At 34.4% G+C, this 24715-nt stretch overlaps 4 protein-coding genes and 1 long non-coding RNA gene across 10 annotated transcripts; 4 read left to right on the top strand and 1 right to left on the bottom strand.

Annotated features, from left to right (window-relative positions):
• The first annotated feature begins 185 nt into the window (after window positions 1-185).
• Window positions 186-1857, top strand: LOC139990104 (transmembrane protein 60). Of its 2 annotated transcripts, none has more exons than XM_072009035.2 (3): window positions 186-764; window positions 1125-1343; window positions 1638-1857. In XM_072009035.2, exons 1-2 carry the CDS (start codon window positions 555-557, stop codon window positions 1299-1301), a joined length of 387 nt encoding a protein of 128 aa, XP_071865136.1. In that variant the 5' UTR covers window positions 186-554; the 3' UTR covers window positions 1302-1343; window positions 1638-1857. The 2 variants fall into 2 exon arrangements, with proteins under 2 accessions (XP_071865136.1, XP_073967889.1); XM_074111788.1 differs by lacking the exon at window positions 1638-1857 and adding an exon at window positions 1489-1631 and having other exon boundaries at window positions 187-764.
• Window positions 1856-5680, top strand: LOC139990086 (uncharacterized). Its single transcript, XM_072008994.1, has 5 exons — window positions 1856-2282; window positions 2564-2815; window positions 2889-3023; window positions 3096-3201; window positions 3273-5680. Exons 1-5 carry the CDS (start codon window positions 2274-2276, stop codon window positions 3431-3433), a joined length of 663 nt encoding a protein of 220 aa, XP_071865095.1. The 5' UTR covers window positions 1856-2273; the 3' UTR covers window positions 3434-5680.
• On the bottom strand, window positions 3282-7264 carry Apc4 (anaphase-promoting complex subunit 4). Of its 2 annotated transcripts, XM_072008828.1 has the most exons (8): window positions 7246-7264; window positions 6377-6475; window positions 5754-6136; window positions 5480-5680; window positions 5121-5402; window positions 4826-5049; window positions 4172-4743; window positions 3282-4100 (listed from the first exon to the last, which is right to left on the bottom strand). In XM_072008828.1, exons 2-8 carry the CDS (start codon window positions 6468-6470, stop codon window positions 3685-3687), a joined length of 2172 nt encoding a protein of 723 aa, XP_071864929.1. In that variant the 5' UTR covers window positions 6471-6475; window positions 7246-7264; the 3' UTR covers window positions 3282-3684. The 2 variants fall into 2 exon arrangements, with proteins under 2 accessions (XP_071864929.1, XP_071864918.1); XM_072008817.1 differs by lacking the exon at window positions 7246-7264 and having other exon boundaries at window positions 6377-7181.
• A 2030-nt stretch (window positions 7265-9294) lies between these two features.
• Window positions 9295-23213, top strand: LOC139990009 (uncharacterized). 4 transcript variants are annotated; one of them, XM_072008852.1, is made up of 7 exons: window positions 9295-9569; window positions 12733-12823; window positions 18104-18307; window positions 18384-18525; window positions 19016-19215; window positions 19854-20006; window positions 21609-23213. In XM_072008852.1, exons 1-7 carry the CDS (start codon window positions 9536-9538, stop codon window positions 22876-22878), a joined length of 2094 nt encoding a protein of 697 aa, XP_071864953.1. In that variant the 5' UTR covers window positions 9295-9535; the 3' UTR covers window positions 22879-23213. The 4 variants fall into 4 exon arrangements, with proteins under 4 accessions (XP_071864953.1, XP_071864962.1, XP_071864972.1 ...); XM_072008861.1 differs by lacking the exon at window positions 9295-9569 and adding an exon at window positions 9601-9737; XM_072008871.1 differs by lacking the exon at window positions 9295-9569 and adding an exon at window positions 9798-10178.
• LOC139990127 (uncharacterized) lies at window positions 13435-13754 on the top strand. The gene is made up of 2 exons (XR_011800492.1): window positions 13435-13569; window positions 13644-13754. It is a non-coding gene; the product is annotated as an uncharacterized lncRNA (long non-coding RNA).
• Window positions 23214-24715: the final 1502 nt, after the last annotated feature.

The following is a 24715-nucleotide window of genomic DNA, read 5'->3' as shown; positions in this document are numbered from 1 at the left end:
CAATAAAAACTTATGTCATTTTATAATAAATAGGTATATGAATAAATCATATAATGTACATATAGTTTCCCTATAAATACTACATCTATTGAGAGTTATAAATAAGAATAAATTGAAAAATTGAAAACATTGTCATTACCTCAAACTAATCCAAAAATATATCTGCTTAACAAAAATAAAACTTCGAGTTTGTTACCCGGGCTAGCCGTTTATATCACTCAATCAATCTCGCGACTTTATAATATCAGAATATAATGTAAAAACTGTGATGAAATTAAAGATAATCAACTTTACTTTATTTAAAATAATAAAGAAATAACATATTCTGTAATATGTTTTTTATGTCGTTTCATAATGCGATATACAAATTTGAATAATATTAATATATTCATGTTAGTAGCGACATCTTAGAAATCGTTACAACTTATAGAATAGTTGACGATAGAGGTTAGGTGGTATATCAAACGTTGATGTAAACAGATCACTGAATAATCGTATAGTTTCAAGATCACGTTTTGTCTCGTGATTTTTGACGTATTTAATTATATGTCCCAATGACAGCTTTACATCGTGCATTATATACATGGTTTAATCTTTTGATTTTTCTGATTCTGCTTGTCCTGAGGCTCGATCAGAGGACACAATGGAATTGGTTCATTGTTTTTATTCCACTGTGGTTGTTTGATCTTATAGTTTCAGTTAATATTATTATTAATATCATCACTCTTTTTAAAAATGGACGTATTGATCATTTACCCCGGGAAGTAAGTCTTTTTCATCAAAGACTATTACTTGTATATAAATTGTAAATATTACTAATTAATTTGTTAATAAGAAGATTACAAAAATTTTCATTTTATTTTGTAGTATACTATTCCCTTAATTATATGAATAAATAAAAAATGTATTGCCCATTCTACTGATAATAAGAATTTCGTTAAAAAGAAAACTCAATTTATTATATATTGAGTGACAAATTATATGTAACACTCATCATATTGAAATTCTTGAAAGTATAATATTTCATACAAAAAGTTAAGCTTATGAATTTGATATAAACATGTATTGTGATGAAACTGGATACTTATTATATTTTATGAATACTGAAAATATTTTCTTTTCAGATGTGGTATACGTCAGTTATGCTCATGAAAATAAGTGCCCAAATTTTAATATGTTTGAAATTAGAAGCACCACATTGGTTTTTACCAGCAAAACTTGTTTTGGGACCATTTTGGATTCTTCTTCCAGCATTGGCAGTTGATGTCTTTATAAATTTGATGCATCATTATCGATATTAACAATGACCAAATCACAGCCAATTCAGAAATATTACAATAAATGTATGTAATATCTACCATGTTTTATATGAATACATTTTGTATAAATTAACTTTAAGTAATTATTATTGATATAATTATTATCAATGCCATCAAAATTATGTTGATTTCAATTATAAACAATGGCTATATTTTTTGTATATTTGAGGATCACATTTTTAACTTAAAAATATTTTGGAAAAGAGTAGTAATTTATTATTTATTTGCATCTCATATGTATATGTTATATAATGATTAATTAATAGGTACAACATGTGTAAATACTTTACTGACATTAGATTTTATTTTACATACCAGTCTTTTTTGAATAGTAAAAGTGAGAAAGTATATAGTGCATGTTTAGATAGTATGGTAGTCACAAGATGCCACTCTAGTTTACTATAAATACTCTATTGCACAAGGATGAATAGGACAAAGATATAAATAAGTAACTCTACCTCAGATCCATTATTGAAGCTTTTCTCATTAGTTCATAAGACTGTCATCTCTTACAAATAATAAAGTGACTGTAATATTTTTTAGCATATTTATTAATATATAAAATAAATAACAGTGAAATATTAGAAAGAATTTATGTACTTACCTTTACTATTATGCAACATGGTTCATTGACAAATGTCTTTTGCTTGCATTGTGCATATGATAATTATTCCAGCAACCATCTGTTACATTTAAAGTCCTACACCATTGAAATTCTTTCAATGGAAATGATCAGTGGAATTGGAATGTAATTGTTCGTAGAACACAGTACGAATGATACAAAAAATTTTGCTAGTTTAGTTGATAGTAGAACAAGTTCTGTAACAGTGTTCATACATTTTTACTATGAATTTTTTAATCTAAGTATTCCTTTTGTGTGAATAGAACTTATGAGTTCATAAAGTGGATAAATCAACAATTTTATAGTGATCTACTGAGCTGGATATAAGTAACATGCAGCAGGTAGAATGACCAGTATGCTTCTACTATATGTTTCTACTATGTTACATTAAATATCTATATAGTTTACAATAATTAAAAAATTAACAATAAATTTTGCAAAAACTAAGATTAATATTATAAATTAAGCTATCTAAATATTAAATATAAAAATACTAAATATTATACAAATTATCATATATTCAAGTTTATAATTTGAACTCATTATTTATTAATATTTAAATAAATAGATATATACTCTATCCAATCATATTTATTATTTTTATTGCAATTCTATTTTACAGATGAATGTGATTTGTTTTATATTTCTATGTTTATTATTATCACTAACGAAAAGTGGAGCTAATGAAGACCAAGTTACAGTGACAAAAGTTCCAGCGGGTCATATAGCTGAACTTCCATGTTTAAGCAGTGATGATCATCATCGTTTTATGTTTTGGCACCTTACTGGTAATAATCGCATTATTGGGCCTGGAAATTCAATGGATGAAAACAAGTATAATTATGAAGTGTTAACAGGAAAGCTTTTCATAAGGGTAAGTAATTATTGTAAATATTCCTCTTACAACTTTTAGGTATTTTATCTTAAGAAATTATATCTTTTATTAGGGTGTATCAACAGCTGAGTCTGGTTTCTATAAATGTTTCTCCAAAGGTATATCAGATCGTTCTAATATTACTAGTAATACTATTGAATTAATAGTTAAGAAAGATTGGGAAGATCTTTGGGAAAACGATTTTGAGGTATGTTAAGATACATTATATCTTCAATAAACATATCTTTCTTATTTGTTTTCAATACTCTCTTTCTTATAGACAAATTTATTACGGGGTATGGCTGCTGTTATGGTAATAGTTGTTGCTATAGCTATTGTTCTTTTCATTATCACAACAAAAAGGAGACACAATCGCAATTTTTTTGGTAAATATTATAAATTAATACGTAAAACAAAATATCATATTTTTATGTTTAATTAATATGAATTATTTCAGATTTGGAAGAATCAAGAGAAAATTCTCCTGCAAAATATACGCCAAATATCTATACTGTTCCTCCACCATCTATGTCTATACCAACAATTGATGAAGGTGGTATTGATAATGAAGCTCTTGATATTGATTTCCCAAGAGTATTTAATCAAATGCAAAAATAATGAATAATTTTGTAATATATTCAAAGAAATTTTGTTTCATGGTGAATGCAATATAAAGACATACACACATACATACATAGTCATATTCAAATTTATATACATATACATTGATTTAGGAATTGTGCCATGACGACATAAAATACATAATCATTTTATAAGTAAAAAATAGTTTCAATAAATGTTTTGTAGATGAGAATTCTCTTGCAACATATTGTATATATATTTATGTATGTAAATAATGATTAAATAGTTTAATTATATGTTTGAGAATTTGCAGCTGTTTCATGAGTGGTGTTCAACATACTATCATTCATTACATCTTCTTCATCTTCTTCTTCTTCCTCTTCTTCAGGTTCCACTTCAGTTTCTAATAATTTTATTTTCCTATTGTTTTCACTTAAAACAGCGGCCACTTTTCGCGCACCACTGACTGCTATTTTTTTAGCAGTTATACCTTGAAAAGGTCGTGGCCAACTATTACCTAAAAGATCTACTAAGCTAATTGCATTCTTATCTTGCTTTTCAAAAATTCGGACGTTATTCAATGGCAATTGTACAAGATACGATGCATGCGTATGTTTGTTAAGTAGCAGTAAGCTGAGATGTTCGTTAGAGTAAAATTGTAGATCAACTACAGTACAGTCTATGTACGTTTTGGAATGAGATTCTGTAAAAAACAAACGTTATGTTACTTTGAAGAATTAAATTATTACATATATTTATAGTAAAACAGCAAACCTGATTTATAATCTGTATCTATCGTACTTAATTTAAACCTAAGAGAAATGGGTTCTATGCATGAACACTCGACTTTAAACAGTCGTAATATTTGATGGTCAGCATCGCATGTAGCTACTAGCAAACTATCATTGTTTGTTGCAATTTGCGATGATGTAAATCCTATAGACGGCGTCAAAGCAATATTTGATATGGTAAAATGTTCAACTAATCCTTGGTAAGACTCACGAAAAACATTATGTATAGCAGTAATTAATTTCGCATGAGACTGCAATAAGGAATAATTAAGGTCTTGTTTCACAATAAGTGGATGATCACGAAGACAATGATTTTCATCGAGCATAGTAGCCCATTCGCTTCCTTCAGGAGTTAGACAAGTTTGTAAATTCTCCCGTCGCAAGTATTGACCTAACTTTTCTAAATTCACCCCTTTTCTTCCTCCAACACCAGATTCAGTCTTATCAAAACCGCGCAAAAATTCGGCGATAAATGTTAACTCTTGTTGACTAACACGACTTACTTCAGATGGTATTCTTTCATCTGACAGCCTTAAAATTGCAACATATAACCACCTTAAAATAAAAATATAAAATAAGAGAAATAGAAATAGAAATAGTAAAATTATTGGATAATAATGTTAATTTTTAAACGTACCGGAAAAACGCTTTATAGTCACGCATGCTATGATCTATCACTTGTTGAATTTCAGAAGATTTTGCTAAAAAAGCTTCTGATGCATGAAGAGCATTAGTTATAATAGTTTCATCAGTAAGTCCTAATAATTCATACGAGCCACCTAATCTGACCATTCCTCTCATTTCAGCTAATTGGTATACGAGGGCCATCCCAACGCTAGTTAAATTTTTTAAGACTAATTTCTACAAAATAGGAATGCATTGTTGTGATATAGATAAATTAAAGAAATTATCACCAAATATTACTATCATACCTGTATATTACTATAACACATTTCAATGCTATGTCCTAATTTTTTTAAACCCTTTTCAGTCAAATCACGCAGCAAGAAATTCTCTAAGTTTTGGGTAGGTATACCAATCATTAACAGTTCTAAAAAGTCTGCAGCAACTCCACCAGGTGGATTTGTTTCTGCATATCGTGCAAGTTTTTCATCCATTTCCAAAAGAATTGTCTCCCATGCTTCAGATATTGCCATTAATGTACGTGAAAGATAATCCATCAGGTATTCGATATTAGCTTGAGCTTGTGCTACCTCAAATTTAGATAAAAAATTTATAGAAATTTAGTATTATTTTAAAATAAATTTTTAAAATATATTAAGCAAAGAACCTTTAAAAAAGCTGTGCTTTGTTCCAACAGTGGACACCATAATCTACTTGCTTTGATGCCACTATTATCTTTCCATGTAATCCACATTGATTTGCCAAATCCACCACTAATTTCTAATATTTGACCATGACCAACAGAAATTGTACCACAATAGAACATTCCAAATACATACATTGCAACATTTCCATCATCTAAGCCAAGCTATAACATATACAATTATCTATAGATGATTACAATGTTAATATTCCAAAACATATATGATATTTAAACTTACAAAAAGTATATCTAAAGTTTGAGATAAAAATTCCTTGCGTTCTGATTCTTGACCAAAACTTCTATTTAAACTAGGTAAAGGTGGGAGATATTCTCCAGTCGGTAGCATATTTGCTTTGCTACCATCTAACAAAGTATCACTTTCTAAATTTGCTAATGGTAACCATGTCATACATGTAATTGCATTGTGCAACATTAGCTTTGTTCTATATATAATATTTTTATTCTCAATATCTACAAGACACACTAATTTAGATACTTCATAACAAATCGCTAGAAGTTTTCCATCTGGTCTCCATGCTAAATTCGCTATAGTATCGGATTCCTCTTGAGGACTCAACAACCATACTCTTTGCCATGTTAATCTATGTAACGTAACTTCTCCTATAAAAATCATTTTAATAAAGATAACATTATTTATTACATTTATGATATTCAAGAATTCCTACCATTATAAATAAAACTGATATTGCGATGAATCAAACTCTGATAATATTTATTAAAAAATTAATAATATGTTTTTATTAACTTATGTATAAATAATTAATATCAACTATAAAGTGTTATAGAAATTTAAACAACTGAAGAACTTCAACGTTTTATTTACTAAATGAAGAATCTAACCTTTCACATTTGCGATTGCTAAGAGATCCATTTTTGGAGACCATTGCATCCGTGTTACTTCAACTAGAAGTTGTCTTTCTTCTAATTGTCTCATACTACCTGCCATTTTTGTAATATTGATCAGAATTTAACTTGCAACAACATTCTGTCGAACTATTGGAAACCGCAACTTTGAGGTTATGTTTGCCATCGGTATATTTTGTTTATAAATAATACAACATTGCAAACATATACATATAAGTACTAAAACCAGTTTTTCTACATACATCTAGAATCTAAAGCCAAGACAAAGTGTTCAAACCAATCACATACAGTACATGCATATATTTATTATCATTTATGGAAAGACAAACTTTTATATACAGTTTCAAAATTTTTGCGTTTGTCATATTTCAGCAGAATGTAATTATGAATGAAGTGTAAACTTTACACAATGTCTCTTTTAATGTAATACTAGATACTATCGGACAATACATACATATAATCTGACACAATTAAGATAAAATGCTATTATGCTATACATATCGCAGTGTCATGAGTCACGAGTCAGATAACTTCTTAATATTATATTTTACTTGAAAATGTTACAATCGGGATGTATTAATTTCATGTAAGATCGTGTATGAAAAATTCCTGAATGAGAATAACAGAAATGCGACAGTTAAACAAATTGTCTAAATGCTGCCAAAAGCAATTCAGCGAATGTCGAAGGTGGAGAACTAAAATTAAAAATAAACACCGTTACTGACTTTTTAGCATGCGCACGAGCTGCCGGACATTACAGACAAATATTTCGCGCCTAAACAAATTTCCGATAGAAATATCATTTCGAGTTTCATGCGCTAACAATAAATTGTTATGATACGTACGGCCGTACTAAGTCTAACCGAAATGGGATACGTGAATTGCGTGATGCGTCTTCTCTTTAGGAATGAGGTCATTGAAGTTCGGCACAAAATTGGAGTAAACCGGATTTTCACACTATCGCATTTTCACACAACTCTGAATTTTAAAATCTAGATGATAATTAATATTATAAACAAAAATTTTGCATTAGAAATTTTCTTTATATTTTTATTTATTTCTTTAAATATTGGTTTTTGCAATAGCATTTGTCTTATGTTAAGAATTTTTGAGTGAGTCTGAAAAAAAAAAAAAAACGAGGATCATTGGCTCTTGAGCGTAGAGGAAATAAAAACTTTTGATTTTGAATATTTCAAGAATATTTTTCTGCGTTTACGCGTAAATATTGATGATCTGCAATACTGAGGCCAGCTTAAAGCTAAGATATTTATGTGAAAGTGAATGCAATTAATATTCAAGGGAAAATAAGGACTAGTGAAACTTCCGAAGCTTATTAAAAATTTCTGTGTAACAAGTAATTATATTAAAGCCAAGAATTTTATTTCTCATAAAAAGGCAAGAAAGTGTAATTTACGGACAAAGAATAGAAACAGACGCAGCTTAATTTTCTGTTTATTAAACAACCTATCACGTTCGTAATATACGTTTAGTAAATACGAATTCGCCATGTTCACGATATTTAACAAAACCTTATATCTTTAATAATAAACGTTCAACGTTCAAGCAGAGAAAAAATAATAAAGAAACAAAATACTATTCACAGACGAATAAATCAAGCAGCTCGTACAAAGACTCGTTCAGTAAACTCCCACACCTCATCCAGAAGTATTATCAAAATAAATAAAATTTCAACAAAAGCCACGAATCCTGTTATCCTTTTTATCGTCTTCTTCAAAAGAAATTCATTTTTGGACAGTTAATTTCCACTACCTCCAATTAATTGTGAAACCAGTCATAAATCGACTTCGAAAGTTTGATCGCGAATTGATCATATTATTATATGACCCATTATATTAAATGGACCATTTTTAAAGATTTCTGGTCATTTCTTAAAACTTTATATATATATATATACGCAAGTAATTTATTTTTACCAAAAATGAGAAACGATCTAATGTAGAAATTTCTAAATGTAGAAACGAAGAAATCGATTAGTTCTTTAGTATTAGTTACATTTGAATTTATAAATAAAATTACAATGTTTCCCATTCTTTTCATGTTGACAAAATAAATCAAAATTCTTTATAATAATTCCGTTGTTCCACTAAAAAGTACTACAGACCTACAGGCTTCTTTTTGGATAGCTTACATCTTAGAGATTGGTAATTCAACCGACGAGTTTACTCGTCTAGTTAACAGATTAATTAAAATTGGTTCACCCTAAAACCTCAATAGTCGCGACGCCTGCGTGTACGTGGTTCTCAACCAGCACGGCGCCACGGATCCATCCTTCCGATCAATTCCGTGAAACTTCGGGAAAGATCCCCGTAACTCGTATCGATCCATTTTTAAATCCATTTTTCACTCGGGAAAATCTAGTCGTTAATCTATTTGTTTATTCAGATCGAAGAGAAAAATAAATCGTAGCGCGTAAGAATTTGCTGCAACTCATCCATTCATAAATCTATTCATCGATACCAAAATCTGTTCGTTGATATCGCGCAGCCAGAACGAAGAGAAAAATCGACTCCGCGGCAGTTCCATAAAAACGTATTCGTAAATCTATTCGTCGATTAAAAAATCTGTTCTTCGATATCGAAACCTATTTATCGCTAACGTGTATGCGGAACGAGCGAAAGAAATCGTGGCGCGTAAGAACTTGCGTCGACGACTCGTGAAATCGCTCGTCCGTTCCTAGATCTATTCTCCGATATCGAAATCGTTAGCATCGTGTAATCCAGAACGAAGATAAAACGAACCGGCGTTAGAAGTTAGGACAAAGTGGATCGAAGGTGGTGGCAGGCTGGCGAAGAACGCGTGCGGAGCAGGAGGGCGCCGAGGAACGCCACTGGCCACGTGACCCGCCAGCAGAATCCGCGGCGTCCGCCGAAAATCTAAATCCGTCCGAGCCGAGAAGAAGAGGCACCCGCCGCCGGCCTCCGGGGACTCGCCGCCCGAGACCGCAAACGCGATAGTCAATAATTGCCTTTAGGGTACACCGGATCGGCGAGCGCCAGGAGAGAGAGATCGAGCGCGATCATCGTCCGCGTGTGCAACCCAACGACTGTCGGACGAACGCAACCCGTTCCTCGGTGGCTTGGAGCACTAGGGGAGGGTAGCCAAGACGTCGAAAGGATGATACGCGTCGACGAGACTGACCCGGTGGGCGGTAAGGGAGACCAAGCATTGCTCGATACACCAAACGGCGTGCCAGTCTATGGAATGCTTACGATCGCGTCGAAGATTATCGTGGATCGTTGGTGAAATATTTGATGGGAATGATTTATTGGAACATAGATATCAAGTTTTAATAATTATAGTTTCGTATGGTGAATAGGTATGCAGAGTTTCGAGTGTAAAATTGTTCGGTATCGAGGATCATCGTGATCTGTTTGTGAAACGTTTGATGGGAACGATCGTTGCAATATGTAGATACAAAGATACAAAGTTTTCCCAAGTATGATATATTATTTGTGGTGAATAGGATTGATGTCGATTGTACAATTGTTGAGCATCGAAGACGATCGTAGTTTGTTCGTGAATCGTTGGAGACGATCGTTGGAATATATATATATATATGTACGATAGATATAAAGAGATATGCAATTTCCATAGTATATGGTATATTATGTGGTGTGAATAGGACTAGTGTCGAGGGTTTCGAGTGTAGAACTGTCGAATTTATCAACGTCGAAAATCGTTGTGCTTTGTTTGTGAATGACGCGAACGACTTTTGAAATATAATAAGATGTAAGGCTCTCATAGCATATCGTATATGGTGAGTAGGATCGGTGTCGAGGGTTTTAAACGTAGAGGTGCTTCTTTTTAGGAGAAGTATTTTAATACATATCTGGCTGGTACTAAAACTAATTGGAATTTAGATTGGTGCGTTGAATAAATGTAAATGTGAAAGAGATGGTGTGTCTGAAAAAAAATTTATATATATTCAAACAGGAAATAATTCAACACTTGAAATTCTCAATCTCTTTTCTCCCTACCTCATACAAATAATGTGCTATTATAAACTATGTATAGTGATTTGAAGATGTTTATTTGCATGAGATAGGAAGAAAAGAGAATGGGAATTTCGAGTGTTGAATTGTTTCCTTTTAGACAGATTATTTTAACAATTCGTTAATATTAAAGCAACAATTTCTATAAAAGGGACGACGCGTATGAATGCTATAACGATTTAAAGTTATCTGTTTATACCATAAGGCAGGAAAGAAGTGTCGAGGTTTTATACGAAAAACGATGTAGGTTTCGTTAAGTTAAAGTGAGTTTCCTCTTTCTTTGGCTAGTTATACTCGTGGTGATTTCATTCTTATCCAAGTGAAGCGTGCAGAGTATGTTTTGAGCGTGGTTTTTCTTTAAATAAATGCAGTGATTCACTGGAATTTGGGACGATGCTGGAGCGTCACTGGTTGTTTACCGATCTTTTTAAACGACCGGTCTCGATGAACCCCGAAATCGTTCGAGGCTACGGATGTTTCTAACCAGCTGTCTCGTACAAAAGGGTGAAATGAGGTCGCGGCCGGCACGAAACTATGCGTTTGTCGCGTTCATCGGAAGACGCTTGTTCAAAGCGAAGAAGGAATTTCGTATCGAAACAAAAAGAAAACCATATAAAGTATATATAGTTGAGCCATTAAGAAGTCACATTGATCGACTGCATAGATCGGAAAGCGGAGAAAAATGATGTTACAAATATTATTTTATTACATCTAAACTGGAATCGAAAACTTCTTTTGTTTACAGTATTCTCTTATGGTAATTCAATTTGATATCAATAAAATGATTCAATAAAACGATTCAATAACTAAATTGCTAACTAAATAATTAAAAACGTTTGTGTCTTAAGAATCGACGTAACGAAACTGAAAGATTGACAAAAATCGGAGTTGATCGGTTTTGCTTGTGAGAGATTCATTTATCGTTTATATGAATCACGAACCATCATAGTCGTGAGTTAATATAAGAAATAATTTTGCTTTTCATTCGTTGTTTCGCTGTAATTTCGATCTAGATTTTCGTTTGAAATTTACGTGACAAATTCATACGCCTTTCTATTTATATTTTCTATTTAAATTCCGATCGCTTTTGCGTAGCATAATTGTATACATCGTGCATGATCGCGATGGCAGCTTATACATCAAAGTGTGACCACGGTCGAGACACAAAAATTGCTAAATTTATACGCGAGACAATTCGATATACGTTCACCGCTTCCTGTATGTGAGAAATCTTGAGTTGGCGAGGTTCCCTCGTAACCCAGGCTCAACGAAAAATAGATAATTAACGAGCCGCTCGGTCTTCGTTTCGAACATCGCGTGTTAAACTATGATGGTTTTGACGAATCCTTATCGTGAGTAAAGGAACGCGTCTGTCACCGGAACTGTTGCCACCGGTAACGGAACTCGAGTCGAGTTTCAGCATGATCAGCTTTCGATTCGAGCTACGAAACTTCCATATACGAAATAATCCACGTGTCACGATTTGACTCTCTTTAGAAGAATATACGTTTCTCAATTATTGTCCATTTTTAATTCAATTCGTTTTTCTTCCAGAAGAAAGTAATTTTCCGTACGATAATAGGGTCGTTTTCCATGCGCTTTATTCAAAGTTAATTTTAAAAATGCTTGAATTTTTTATAATTTCATTTTATAGTTTGGAGTTTAAATCGAACAAACAGAATTTATTATTCGTTATTCTCTATTTTTATCACTCCAACTGATGAAAAAAAAGAGTACGTTTAAATGTGAACAACTTTGTGAAAAATCGCGAAATAAAATTATCTCACAGTCATTCTTCTTTTCTAAGGATGATACGTAAATCTGGATTTAATAAAATCAACATACCGTGTGTTGATGCAAATCTTAAAACGATTTAGTATTTCAAGAAAATTTCGTTCTAGATATAAAGGTACGATCAAAGTTAGAAACGTCTGAATAAATCGTAATATTAAAATATCAGTGACTTTTTAATTTTAATCGATTGTTTATAATCGTTAGCGATTCGGTTGAAATTATAAGTGGAGTTTTACAATCTCAGAGAAAGGTCGATTTATTTGAAAAACTTTAGCATTTACGACGTCTGATTTTTTTTAAGTTATCTTTTATAGAAAACACCTGGATGAGCGTAATACACATCGAGTAAGAAAGTATAGTCTAATTCAACAGCAATACAATCAATACCACCTAATGACAAAATTCGCGATCACTTAGTTGCCAACCCAATAGAATAAAGATGATCTACAGCAATTTATTACAATTTCAAGATTTATTTCAACGATCTAAACTTTGATATTAATTATAAATTCTGGTATTTTACAGAGCTCGAACCGAGTTTCCCCTATCGAAATGTGACAGTGCGTCGGGGCGTGGAATTCAAGGATCATTATGACATCGAATCTGAGATCGGACGGTGAGTGATGATCGCACATCGATTTCCTTGCGTATCACATTTGCGTATTTTTATTGTTGATAAACAAAGAAACGCATCGTACCCTACGTGCTCGCGATCGGAATAGACGCGTAAAATTCGCTACGTAACTTTCCAGAGCCGACCACTCGACCGAATTTATGCATATAGAGGCACACGATCATTGCAAATATCGCGGCGAGCCGCAGGGTTGGGCATGCTGTTTCTGAATTTGACACAATATGCGTGCTGGTATTGCGCAATGATTATACAAGCTGTACCGAGACTCTAATGCATGCCTCAGGCATAGAGGAACGGAATCCAAGGAACATGGAATTTCCGTTTTGAAGGACGCAACCTCGATTGACACGGATAAACGAAATCGAAGCTTCTAGTTGCCTTTTTGAAGTCAGTTGTTAATGCTATTGCGATGCTCGATTTCTGTATTTCTAAAACTCTTTTTTCACGCAACCGAACGCTCGAACAAATTTTTCAACGAGAATCAGACAAACGAGATTTAGTCGAACGAGACGTAGGAAACGCGATACGTTTGACCTTTTAAACGCATGTTTAATATGCGAAAATGTTTAAAATGCAAAACACCTTACACGTATTAGAAGTGGTTTCAAAAGTAAAACAATTGGAAAGAAATATTTGTAAGGTAGAGTAACGAGGATATAGGTGATAAATTTTCCGTAGACGGAGGTGGATTGAGATTGAAAGAGAGTCCGAGAAAGAGGAAGGAAAAAGTACGAAACCTTGACGTGTTTATTCCTTCCGGCGAACGTGGTATTCCTGTCTTGTATACATCGTAATCTTTCAGTTACTATGCGTGTCTGCCATTATGAATGAGTCTCGGACCTGAATGATTTTTATATGCAACGCCGCCGCTTTCACGAGCCAGTAAAGCTACGAAATAAACTGTTGGAACGTTTGTTCTTCCAGTTACCATTTGCATTCCGACTTATGCCATGTTATTGCGATGTTTTTAAACAAAATATATATTGCGTAGAAAATATTGGTAAATACCTTGCAGTTATGAAGAGAATTTATCAAAGTAGAAAACGTTGTCAAAACGGAGAAATTATTTCGATGGATGTATCGAGTTTTAAAGGGAAGAATTTTATTTTCGATTAGGATCGGTGCAAAGGTAAGATTTTATTTTTAATTGCGAGACACAATGTTGATGTGTATTCGTAACCACTAACCACGCACAAAGTATTGACGGATGGATCAGTGCCAAAGGTAAGATCTGAATGTCAATGACAAACTATTAGTGAACCATCGATTCTGAATGATTGTTTTCGATCGAGAAATATCGGAAGATCTTCATCCACGATGTGTGCTTTAATATTTGAGATTATTCGAAGAACCGATAAATTGTTTGCGATTTTTAAAGAAAATTGCATCGAATTTTTATGGATACATAATCAAGTAGTTTAATTTCTTTTATTCGAGACGATTAGATAATAATTGGCGAAATGTATTGAAATATTATGAAACGATTTAAATGACTCGATAAATAGAAAATACTTGCTTCTGAAAAGTGGCAGAGGATTCTCTATAGAAAACTAAGATGTTGATATTCGATATTGTTTCAAGAATCGAAGGAATTTCTATGCAATTTTTAAAGATTCTTTAGCGATATTGTTGAAGAAGAATTTTGTTTTAAATTCAAAATTGAAGAACAAACTTCTAATATTCGCTTGTTTCGTTAAGCGTATGTGTTCTATCAATTTCTTGTTATTGTGACAAAGTTTTTATAATTTTAACTTCGTTAATTTTTACTTCGACGACTGTAACGAAACTAGAATCATTCATAATGCAAACTCTATTCAACATTTATATCTGAAAATTCCAATAAAAGGTGCACGATCTCGAGTCATTGACCATTTCTGTGATAAAATTACTTCATTCACGATTAATGCGATATTTCTGGCATCGAATTTCTAGAAAATCTCCATCTCGAATTATCGAGCACGACTGTTATTCTAATAACAAGTTGTACAATCGTAAATCATATTTTCCAATTAACCGGAATCGTTTTCATCGTTCGGCGATCTCTGTCGAATTGGCCATTTTCCATCGAGTGCGTGAATCATTGCAATGAATCGTAGCCACTTGCGAAAAATATCTCCTGGATGGCCATCGAAATGAATCGAATGTGCTGTGCAGCTTGATAACGAAGGTATGCAGAGAGTCGACGCTGCACGAAGTTCGAAGTGTAATCAAGGTCCTTGCACGTCTATAAATAATGAGTTTTTCGTAGTGACTGACGTTCGTGCGTCGAATCGCCCAGCATCCCGACGCTTTTACTCTTGACACATAGATTCGATCGAGCATCGACGTTACGTTCCAAGCTGAATCACTTTTCACCTTATCTGTGTATACTCGAGACAGTTTATAATCGTAGATTATTCCTTAGCTTGAAATTATGATAATTTATCGTATCGTATAGTTTATGTACGCGTCTGATGTACATCCTTAAAGACTCGTAGTTGCTCAGTGGAAGAACACACTGTGGCAGTAATTTTGCGTCGACTACAATACTGTTCGAAATAATTATGAAATTGCTTTTATAAGAATGATTTTATAAGAGTAAAGAGAAGCTAGAAAGTCTGTAGGTTCGATGGACTGACATATTACGATACGAGATCGTAATAAAAATCGATCGTAAGAGAATTGTTAGAAAATGTACGTGGACAAGAAGTCAGAAAGATCAAAGTGGCGGAGGAAATAGCTGTTTAATTTTTTTAAACAGCGCATAACAACGTAGTAATAACTGTAGCGGTTAATTTTCACGCTAATTATTTGAGCAAACATTTTGACGCTGTTCCCTCTAAATGAACTCTTGGATCGTTTTCACATCGCAACTGATTAAAATGCAGATTAAAACGCAGTCTCGCCACGGCATCATACGGTTTTCTGGCAAACATTCCACTGCGATAATTTGTAATTTCTGCGTCCATAGTATGCTCTACTAACACAATGAGTCACTAACTTGGCTTCGTGACAGCCACGTTACACCATCGTGTTTCAACAAGGCTCTAAAAACCATAGGTTGATTCTCTATGCTTCTCCGGATTTTTCTTTCTACGCGGCACATACGTTTTCTCTGTTCACGAAGATTTTTCTCGATTCGTTCCAAGTCAAGATGACATTCCTCTACATATTTATAAACGCAAAACATAATAAATTATATCGATCGAGTGGAAAAGAATGCGAGTATAATATCCTTTGTAACTATACTTATAGCCAAATCATCTTGGCGCGATATGAACGGTAAAATTGTCAAAGTTGTTGTCGGCGTTGCTTGGCACAACAAGACGCGATAAATTTTGAAATCGCGACAGGTGCGCACGAGAAATTTATTTTGTTTGGTACAACACGAAATTGGACGCAACTATTTGCAATTTAAACGGGAAAAATCGATTCGCTCGTTTATCGTTCTTTTTTAAATGATCGCCTTCGTGATTTATTAGCTTTTTCAATTCGAACTTTACGCGGTTGGAGCTTTAATCGAAAGAGTTACGTTCCTCTAAACTCTTCTGTGTTGTTGCACGTTTCTACGTGTCGCTGCTTAAGTAAACTCGAAACCTAATATTAAAGATATCACGTATTACTCATCTCTTGCGAAATCATTTAGTATCGAGACGCGTCTGTTTGTATACAAAATTCCTAATTTTCTTGGATTTCGATTACTCTCCCTCTGCGAGAATAGCATTCTAACGTACAACGTTAACGTTTTGAGTAAAATTTTGCCGGAGGAAAGTCTTTCGCAACATTTTCTCTACTGAAGAAAAATGCTTGAAAAATGAAACCGAAAAGCGTACGCGAACGATTTAACGTTATAATCTTGAAATCATTTAACTTTTAATCGATGTGCCATTTACCATCAGCACGAGAAATGTAATTTTCATTAAAACAGATTATTCGGATAAATTGTTTTAATAATAACATAAATTACAATAACGAAAAGGAATAAGGCGTCTTGTTTATATAAGAAGAAGGAATGTTGGAGTTAACAAGGTCAAAGTTCACGAATGCGACTGCTGTTGGCGTTCTTGAGACGTTCAATGAAATATTAACAAGGTGTTTTTGTTCTGTTCCTTCACATACCTAAATGTTCTCAAGTTACCACGATTTATTACGCTGACATTTACTATTGCAAGACTACAAAGAAATACATACTATCATGTATTATTTAACCGTCTATTTTATCCCATTTTCAAGGTTCCAGCAAGCATCTTCTTACCATTAGCGAGTTCCATTTTATTTTCATTTTGTTACCAATGAAACTATACTCTATCGTAAAACTTGATATTTAAAAATGATTCAAGAATATTTGTAACGAGTATATCTTTCGATGTTTGGCGCACATTACCATGCATCAACAATAGCTAATGCGTTTCTGTCCGTCGAACAATTTACACGAAACGTGTTTATGCTTCGAGTGAAAGCGATTGTACACGTTTAGACTGGGGTACGATTTTTTCCGTCGAAAATAACGTTTGATTTCGCGCAGTATCAAGAGTGAATTGTTATAATTTACGAAGCTTACGAGGTCTCAAAGAACATACGGCTGAAGATGGTTTATTGGATAACTGACAGAAGTCAATTCCTTTCTTCGGTAAATATTTGGTACTGTCGTTAAGTCGTTCTAATAATTCAAATGTTCTAGGAAATCGAGAATGGGATAGAAAAATGTATCGAAATGGAATGAAATTAATCGAAAGATTAGAAAAAAATTATAAGAAATTTAAAGAAGACTAGAAAGAGATTTGAAGCTATAGTTATGAAAATTGAAAATTACAAGTATTACAAAAAGATGAAAAGATATTTGGGAAATTACACCGCTGTTTAGAAACGTGGAAAAATGCTCGAATCACTTGCAGAGTAAATGTAACTTGTAGATAAATATTGTAACGAAAAGCATCTATAAAACAACGGTTAACACTTTTATTGCACAACTGGTAATTACTTGCCAACTTTCAAAGTGTATCTAAAAATATTCTGCCTGTACGATTCTAATTAAATAAAAATCAACTTACTTAATAAAAATTAAAATTTTATGAACTGCACGGATTTGCATATTTTTTGGTAACTGTAGAAACGATAGATTTGAAAGCCATCATTTTGACGGAACCGTGCGTACGATCGCGCATAATTCTAACGTTAACGAATGAAAGCCAAGACAACGATGCGATCGAAGTCGCCTTGATAGAAGTTTCTACGAATTCTTACGTGTACAGATACGTGAAACGAAATCGTACCTATTTGCAGAGGAAAATTTGGCACCGTTTATCGATGTAAGGAGAAAGTAAGCGACTTGATGCTCGCCGCAAAGGTGGTGAACACGGCGAAAAAGGAGGACAAACGATCGGTGGAACGAGAGGTGGAAATTATGAGACGGTTACAGCATCCACGACTTATTCAGCTCTACGATGCCATTGACACCGGCAAGCAGATATACGTAATTTTGGAACTGTAAGCTCTCGATACAGCAAATGTGTTCATTTTAGAGGAGTCATATCGATTATGCTTATTTTCGCGTATGTTCAAGGATCGAAGGTGGCGAACTATTTGAGAGGGTGATAGACGACGATTTCGTGTTGACCGAGCGTAGCTGCGCCGTTTTCATGCGACAGATCTGCGAGGGTATAGAGTTCGTTCACCGACAGAATATTTTACATCTCGATTTAAAGGTGAATTATATTGAAAAATATCGATTTGCGTTATTGGTTTGCACGCGGTACAGCTGAGTTTTCTTACTCGACGATTAATACATTTATTGCTACTAAAATATGGCTTCTCCTCGGTAATTGTATATGCTTTTCGTCATAGAAATTCTCAGTTTAACTGTATTATGAGAAAGATTACGCAATAAATAAATAAAGATACGCAACTCCCGAGAAGAAGGCAGATTTTAGTAGCGGTAAACGTATTTTTTGTATATTTTTCATTCATAGTTATATTAACGTAATTTGCGTATTAACTCTGAAGTATATCTGGTTTATCACATAAATGAACAGAGTTATTAAATAGAAGCTATAGTTAATGAATTTTAAAAGTGTTTTATCGCTTAGTTTGGTTTAATTTATATTTTACAATTTACCATATAATTACATTATTTCGCTTTCTAATTCACATTTGACAATATGACGATAAGGTAATTGATATACTCTCTGTTTCTAGCCTGAAAACATATTATGTTTGACAAAGGAGGGTAATAGGATCAAAATCATAGACTTCGGTCTGGCGAGGGAGTACGATCCAAAGAAGAAGTTGCAAGTTCTATTTGGCACGCCGGAGTTCGTTGCACCGGAAGTCGTAAATTTCGATCAGATTGGTTATGGTACCGACATGTGGAGTATAGGCGTCATCTGTTACGTATTGTAAGTTGCCCTTCAATTTCGATCCGTTTACTTTACATGGAAAAGCGGGAACATAAATATTTGAGAAACGTTTAACAACAAGTAAGAAATATCGACAATGCTTGAAATATACGTGTAATAAATGTTTTTGATTTTTCGAAAGAGAAGATTTACGAATTTAGAAAATGACACGTTTCCGATTAATCTAAGTTTTTTCTAAATTTTCAAACTTGTGAACTTTGAAATATTCGAATCTTTAAATTTTCAAACGTTTTATTCTCAAATTCTCCGGGCTAAATGTATTCTTCCGTAATTTCTACTAAATTTAACATAGAATTTTGTTTATTTTATCTATCTTGCATATAAACCCTGATACATACTTCTCCGTAAATGCCTATTAGAAAAATTCTGCTTCTACTACAAACATTAGGCCAAGTAGCCTTCAACGAAAAACGTATAAAGCGCGTTTCGCATTCCACAGCTCTATTTTCTAACAACGCGAGGAACATAAACTTAACGCTTGATGATTTAACCGTAGATTGTACCACTAAAATTATTTCTCGTTTGTTCCTCGGCGAAGAAATTAAAAATCTCTCGCATTTCGTTACTCCGTGTAAATTACAACGGGACGTACGCAAATTATTTATTTCTATTTTCAGATTATCCGGCTTGTCACCGTTCATGGGAGACACAGACATCGAGACAATGGCGAACGTGACCATCGCGAAGTACGACTTTGATCATGACGCATTCGCCAATATATCCGAAGACGCGAAGGATTTTATCCGTTGTCTGCTAGTCAAAGACAAAGAGTACGTATCGCTTGTTATTTTTGAGAAATATTACGTCGTACAAAGGTGACGTGGACTTATGCTAAAATATCCGAACCACGTTGCTAATTACGATCGACAGAAGACGAACGTGAACACTGACACGTTCGCAAAACTTATTAATGAACGCAGCTGCCCAGATAACGAAATACACGAACAACTTTCTTGTCTTTGACTGTATGTACATCGTTTGCCAAGAAAATTCAACAGAGCCATCATTTTCTGTATCCTTCGATCACCTTATTCCATTCTCTCGATTAAATGACCCACTGTTTCGAATTGTTCGGATTATGTTAAGTAGGATAATTCATGGCAAATGTTTCCAACTGTAGCGTGTAATACGATCTCTACGTGCACACTTAATACAAACAAGAACGATAAGACTAAAAATTGATCGTGTAGTTACTTTAAATATTGAAATTGCGCAATTTTAGTCTTTCTATTACCAATAGTTATTCAATCATTTGCAAACTAAGTGTAAAATATATGAACAAATCATGGAATATTCACAGAAACCAGCAGGGTAAAAATTAATTATGTAGCAAATGGAATAAATATTAGGATTTCTCGTCAAATATTGAAATCGTGTAACTCTAGTTTCTCTAGCCGTTTATAAATTAAAAATTAAAAGCAAAGTATTCTAAATTTCTTAATTGATCCTTAAATGATTTCTTAATTAAAAGATATCGAAATCGAATTTAATTCGTAGTAAGATCTTGCAAATGAAGAGAAAAACAAGTTCTTTCGAACGTTCGATTATCTGGACAGTTACGCTCGCGTCTTTGTTGTAACTCTTTCACGGTTACTCTTCGACTTTCTCTCTCTCCCTTTGTGTCTGATTAATCCTGAGCATGTTTCCTTCATTTTCAATATGTTGCTTTTCACTGGAAGCGATATATGTTATCAGCAAGCAAAATCAATAAATTACTACCGACTTTCAAACGTCAGTCTTAATCTGCGTAAATCAATGATTTCAGCACGAATTACGATTTTACGTTCCTTTGAATTAAACTCCTAACAGAAAGCACGCAAGTGCGTTCAACGAATCGAATCGAATACTCAATTTCTCAACTTCATTTTGAAGAAGAATCGAATTACTCTCGTACGCCGTGCGTTCACGAACAGTCTCAACATCCGTTCGACCTGCTGTTTCTAAAAAAAGCATTCAAAAGCGGCCAAGGAAGCGGAAATCCATCGTACATATAGTTTCTTGATCTCGAGACGTCTGTCTGGCTTCTGATTTTCAAATTCCATTCAAGGAAACACGTTCTATAGCTTCACACGTGTTCCCCGCGTTTCCATCTCATCATCGCTATCAAACCATTCGCTTCCATCGTTGAAAATCTATATAGAGTTGCACGTTCCCGGCTCAGAAGAGAGCAGGCAAAAATTCTACACACATATATATATATATATATATACACACATATATATATGTCTGTGTAAAAGAGAGAAAGAGAGAGGGGGAGAGAGAGAGAGAGAGAAAGAATCAAAAAGCAACAGAGAAAGAGAGACACAAAACATCCGAAACAAATTTCTGGCGATCCTGGATCATCCTCACGAAGGAGCTGTCCAATCTTTCAGCAAACGAATGTCGGCCACGCACTGCAGGGAACATCGTTGGTTGGCGAAGAAGCCAGCGACGCAGCAACAGCAGCAGGTCGAGCAAACGGTGACGATATCGAAGCCGAAGACTCCAGATCTGCCAATCCCTCGAGTGGAAACGAGCAGCGTAGACGAGTTGGACGTGACCAAGGACAATCTGAGGCTGTTCGTGGAGCGCTGGCGTGAACACCCTGACAGCCCGTACATCATAGATATTCCTCAGTGCGTGTTGACTCAACAGAATTCGACTCGCGATTACGAGGAATTAGTGTCGTTAGGAGGTCACAGTCCGTCGCCTTGTGCCAGTATCTCCAGCGAACCGTCAGAAGCGACGGACGGCTCACCCCAAGAGAGCTACGGCACGTTCCTGACGGTGCCTAGCTACGGTCTCGAGAGGAGAGCCTCCGAGGGCGTTACCACGGAGAAGTCAAGGGGCGACCCTGCCAGTCAAATCATCTTGGCTGATGAGATAATCAAATTATCAGAGCGTCTGAGATCCATAGCGACGGGAGCGAGCGGATATTCAAACGAGGAGGAAAGCTCCTCGGAGACCGGCGAGCAGAGTAAGAAGCCGCTCGAAGACAAGGACAAGAGGAACGGTGTTCGTTCGAGGAACGGATTGGTTGCTGAAAATACCGAATGCAACGAAATTGCGGAGAAATTGTCGAGCATAGTAAGACACAGGAAGCTCAACGGAACTACGTTCCATAGTAGTCGTAGTTTTGATAGGAACACGGAAACCAGTACCGCGAATATGTTCGCCTCGTTGAAGAAGTCGAAGCAGAAGAAAGAGGAGGAAAGAAGCCGGAAAGGCTCTGTAGAATCAGTTAGGTCGGAATCTTTCGAGAAGAAAGTGGAAGATATAACGAGTAAGAAAAATGAAATAGTATTTAACAGAAATGAGGCTGAGATGGATCTTACTCCACCGTGGCGGCGCGCACGGGTGAAACAATTTGGTGAGACTAGTAGGGACGTCCCACGAATTTCTGCCCTTCGTAATTTGCATAAGAGTCTGAATCTGGATGAACCTACTAATACCAAGGATTTGTTGCTACAATTGCTTGGTGAATGGGAAGGGACCACGAGGTCGTCAGGAGTTGGTCGGAAGTCTGTCAGCGTTGATTGGTGTGGCGAGGAATCTGTTGCTAGGAAAACGATGAACTCTTTGGCCGAATATTTCCAATCGAAACAACAAAAGTCGACGGCGACTAACGTTAGTTCATCCACGTCGAGTTCGATACATCGTTGAGACGACTTCGTTGGAGGAATTGAGGGCTACGTTGGATTTGCCTGTCGTTTCTTACGACGACGACGACGACGATGAGGATCGTTCGCCATTATGAAGTTCTCAGGGCAATACAAGTTATAGAGACGGTGGTGGATGACACAGTGAAGATATACGATTATTTTTTGTTTAATGTATACAAATAGCGTTGCTACTTTCGGTTTGGATGGAACTGGAGAATGTGTAATGAGTGCGCAATTTCATTTGAATTCATTTGTGTCGAATTCAAGTAAATACGTGAGTTCCTGGTGAATTGCTCGTGTTGTCAAATTTATTATGTTCGATTTAGAAAAAGAAAACGAATGATTATTAAAATTTTTCGATAATCGACACGTGTATTCGTTCTTTTCTTTGCTCTCCAAGAAAATATTCCTTTTACATTCAGTTTGGTTAGCGACAAAGGGAAGAATATATAGTAAGAGACAAAAATTTTCGTATAGTTGAAATGTAAAAATAGAAGGAGAGATGTTTCCTGTACTAAGTATATTTAACTACGCGCAACTGTATATTATATGTGAATTTGCTAGAAACCAATTTGCTCATTACTCCACTTTTTATGAATTTCATCATTTCATTATATAAATATATAATTAACGTTCAATTCTCAAATCACTTACTTTCGTAAATTCGTTCATCGCAAGAAGATGACACAAATAACGTTAAATTCCGAAGTAAATCGAAAAAACATTGTTTGCAAGCAACATCATCATTCTTCTATACCTTCCGATCTGTGAAGTTCATTAACGTGGCTTCTAAATGATCCAAATGTACACGAACAAAAACTAATCCATAAATGGATACCGTATAACGTTAAAAGAAGGTCCTAAAGACTAGGAAGATATAGAACCAGATTTCTCTTAATTTTATTAGTCTAAATTTACTGTTAACATTAGTTGTCTGTCGAAAAGAGAAGAGAAGGAAATTAATTAATCGTATTACACGAACAATTTTGTCTCGACAAAATGTTACTATTATACGAATCTTGTCTCATTACAAGTTACCAAATAACTACGTTAAAATTTGTTTGTATAATAACAATAAAAAATAGTTCTCTTTTTATTTCTACATTCCAACTATGTAAATGAACACTTTTGTCTCTCGCCATGCTTAAGATATCAACCGATTTGCTTAGAAATAATCGTAAATTTGATCGATTGTTTTGCTTCAGGAAAAGACCATCCGCTACTCAACTCTTAGAACACCGATGGTTGGACGTGGCCTTGGAGAATCCGATCTGTAAAATTAGGTTAAAGCGGTATGTCATCAAGAAGAGGTGGATCAAAGCGGTTAACACGATATTGGCGTTGAGACGAATGGGTGCCCACTTAGAACTCGATTTAGTTTGATAGTCTATCTCTAGATTACTTTTAGATAGCGAATTAATCATTAAGTTTCGATTCTCGTCGAGTATACAGAAATATCGCGATGATTTCTGGGCAGGATACTTGCATCAGCGTAACCATGTGAAGTATTATTTTTCTTCTAATTTGCGTCTCCATTAAGACGTAACGATTAAAACATTCGTACGCGTAATGAAATTGACGCTAGAAGCTTGTAACTTTTTCGTAGACGTTGAAATTTTAGTGTTTGATTAATATTCTCTTGGAACTGTAAATTTGGAAACTGTGACAGTATTATAGAAACATTGATACGATGAAACTAATTCCACTTTAACGTGGAACAATGTACCAAAAATTATTATAAACCTAGATGTAATTCAATCACTAATTCAGACAAATATTTTAATACTTTTCATCGTTACCATTTAATGTATTGAACTATACATATCTTCTCTTATTTG

Source organism: Bombus fervidus, chromosome 1, assembly GCF_041682495.2.
Source record: "Bombus fervidus isolate BK054 chromosome 1, iyBomFerv1, whole genome shotgun sequence".
Taxonomy (NCBI): domain Eukaryota; kingdom Metazoa; phylum Arthropoda; class Insecta; order Hymenoptera; family Apidae; genus Bombus; species Bombus fervidus.
Note: the sequence above shows the minus strand (reverse complement) of the source record. Positions and strands in the feature narration are given on the sequence as shown.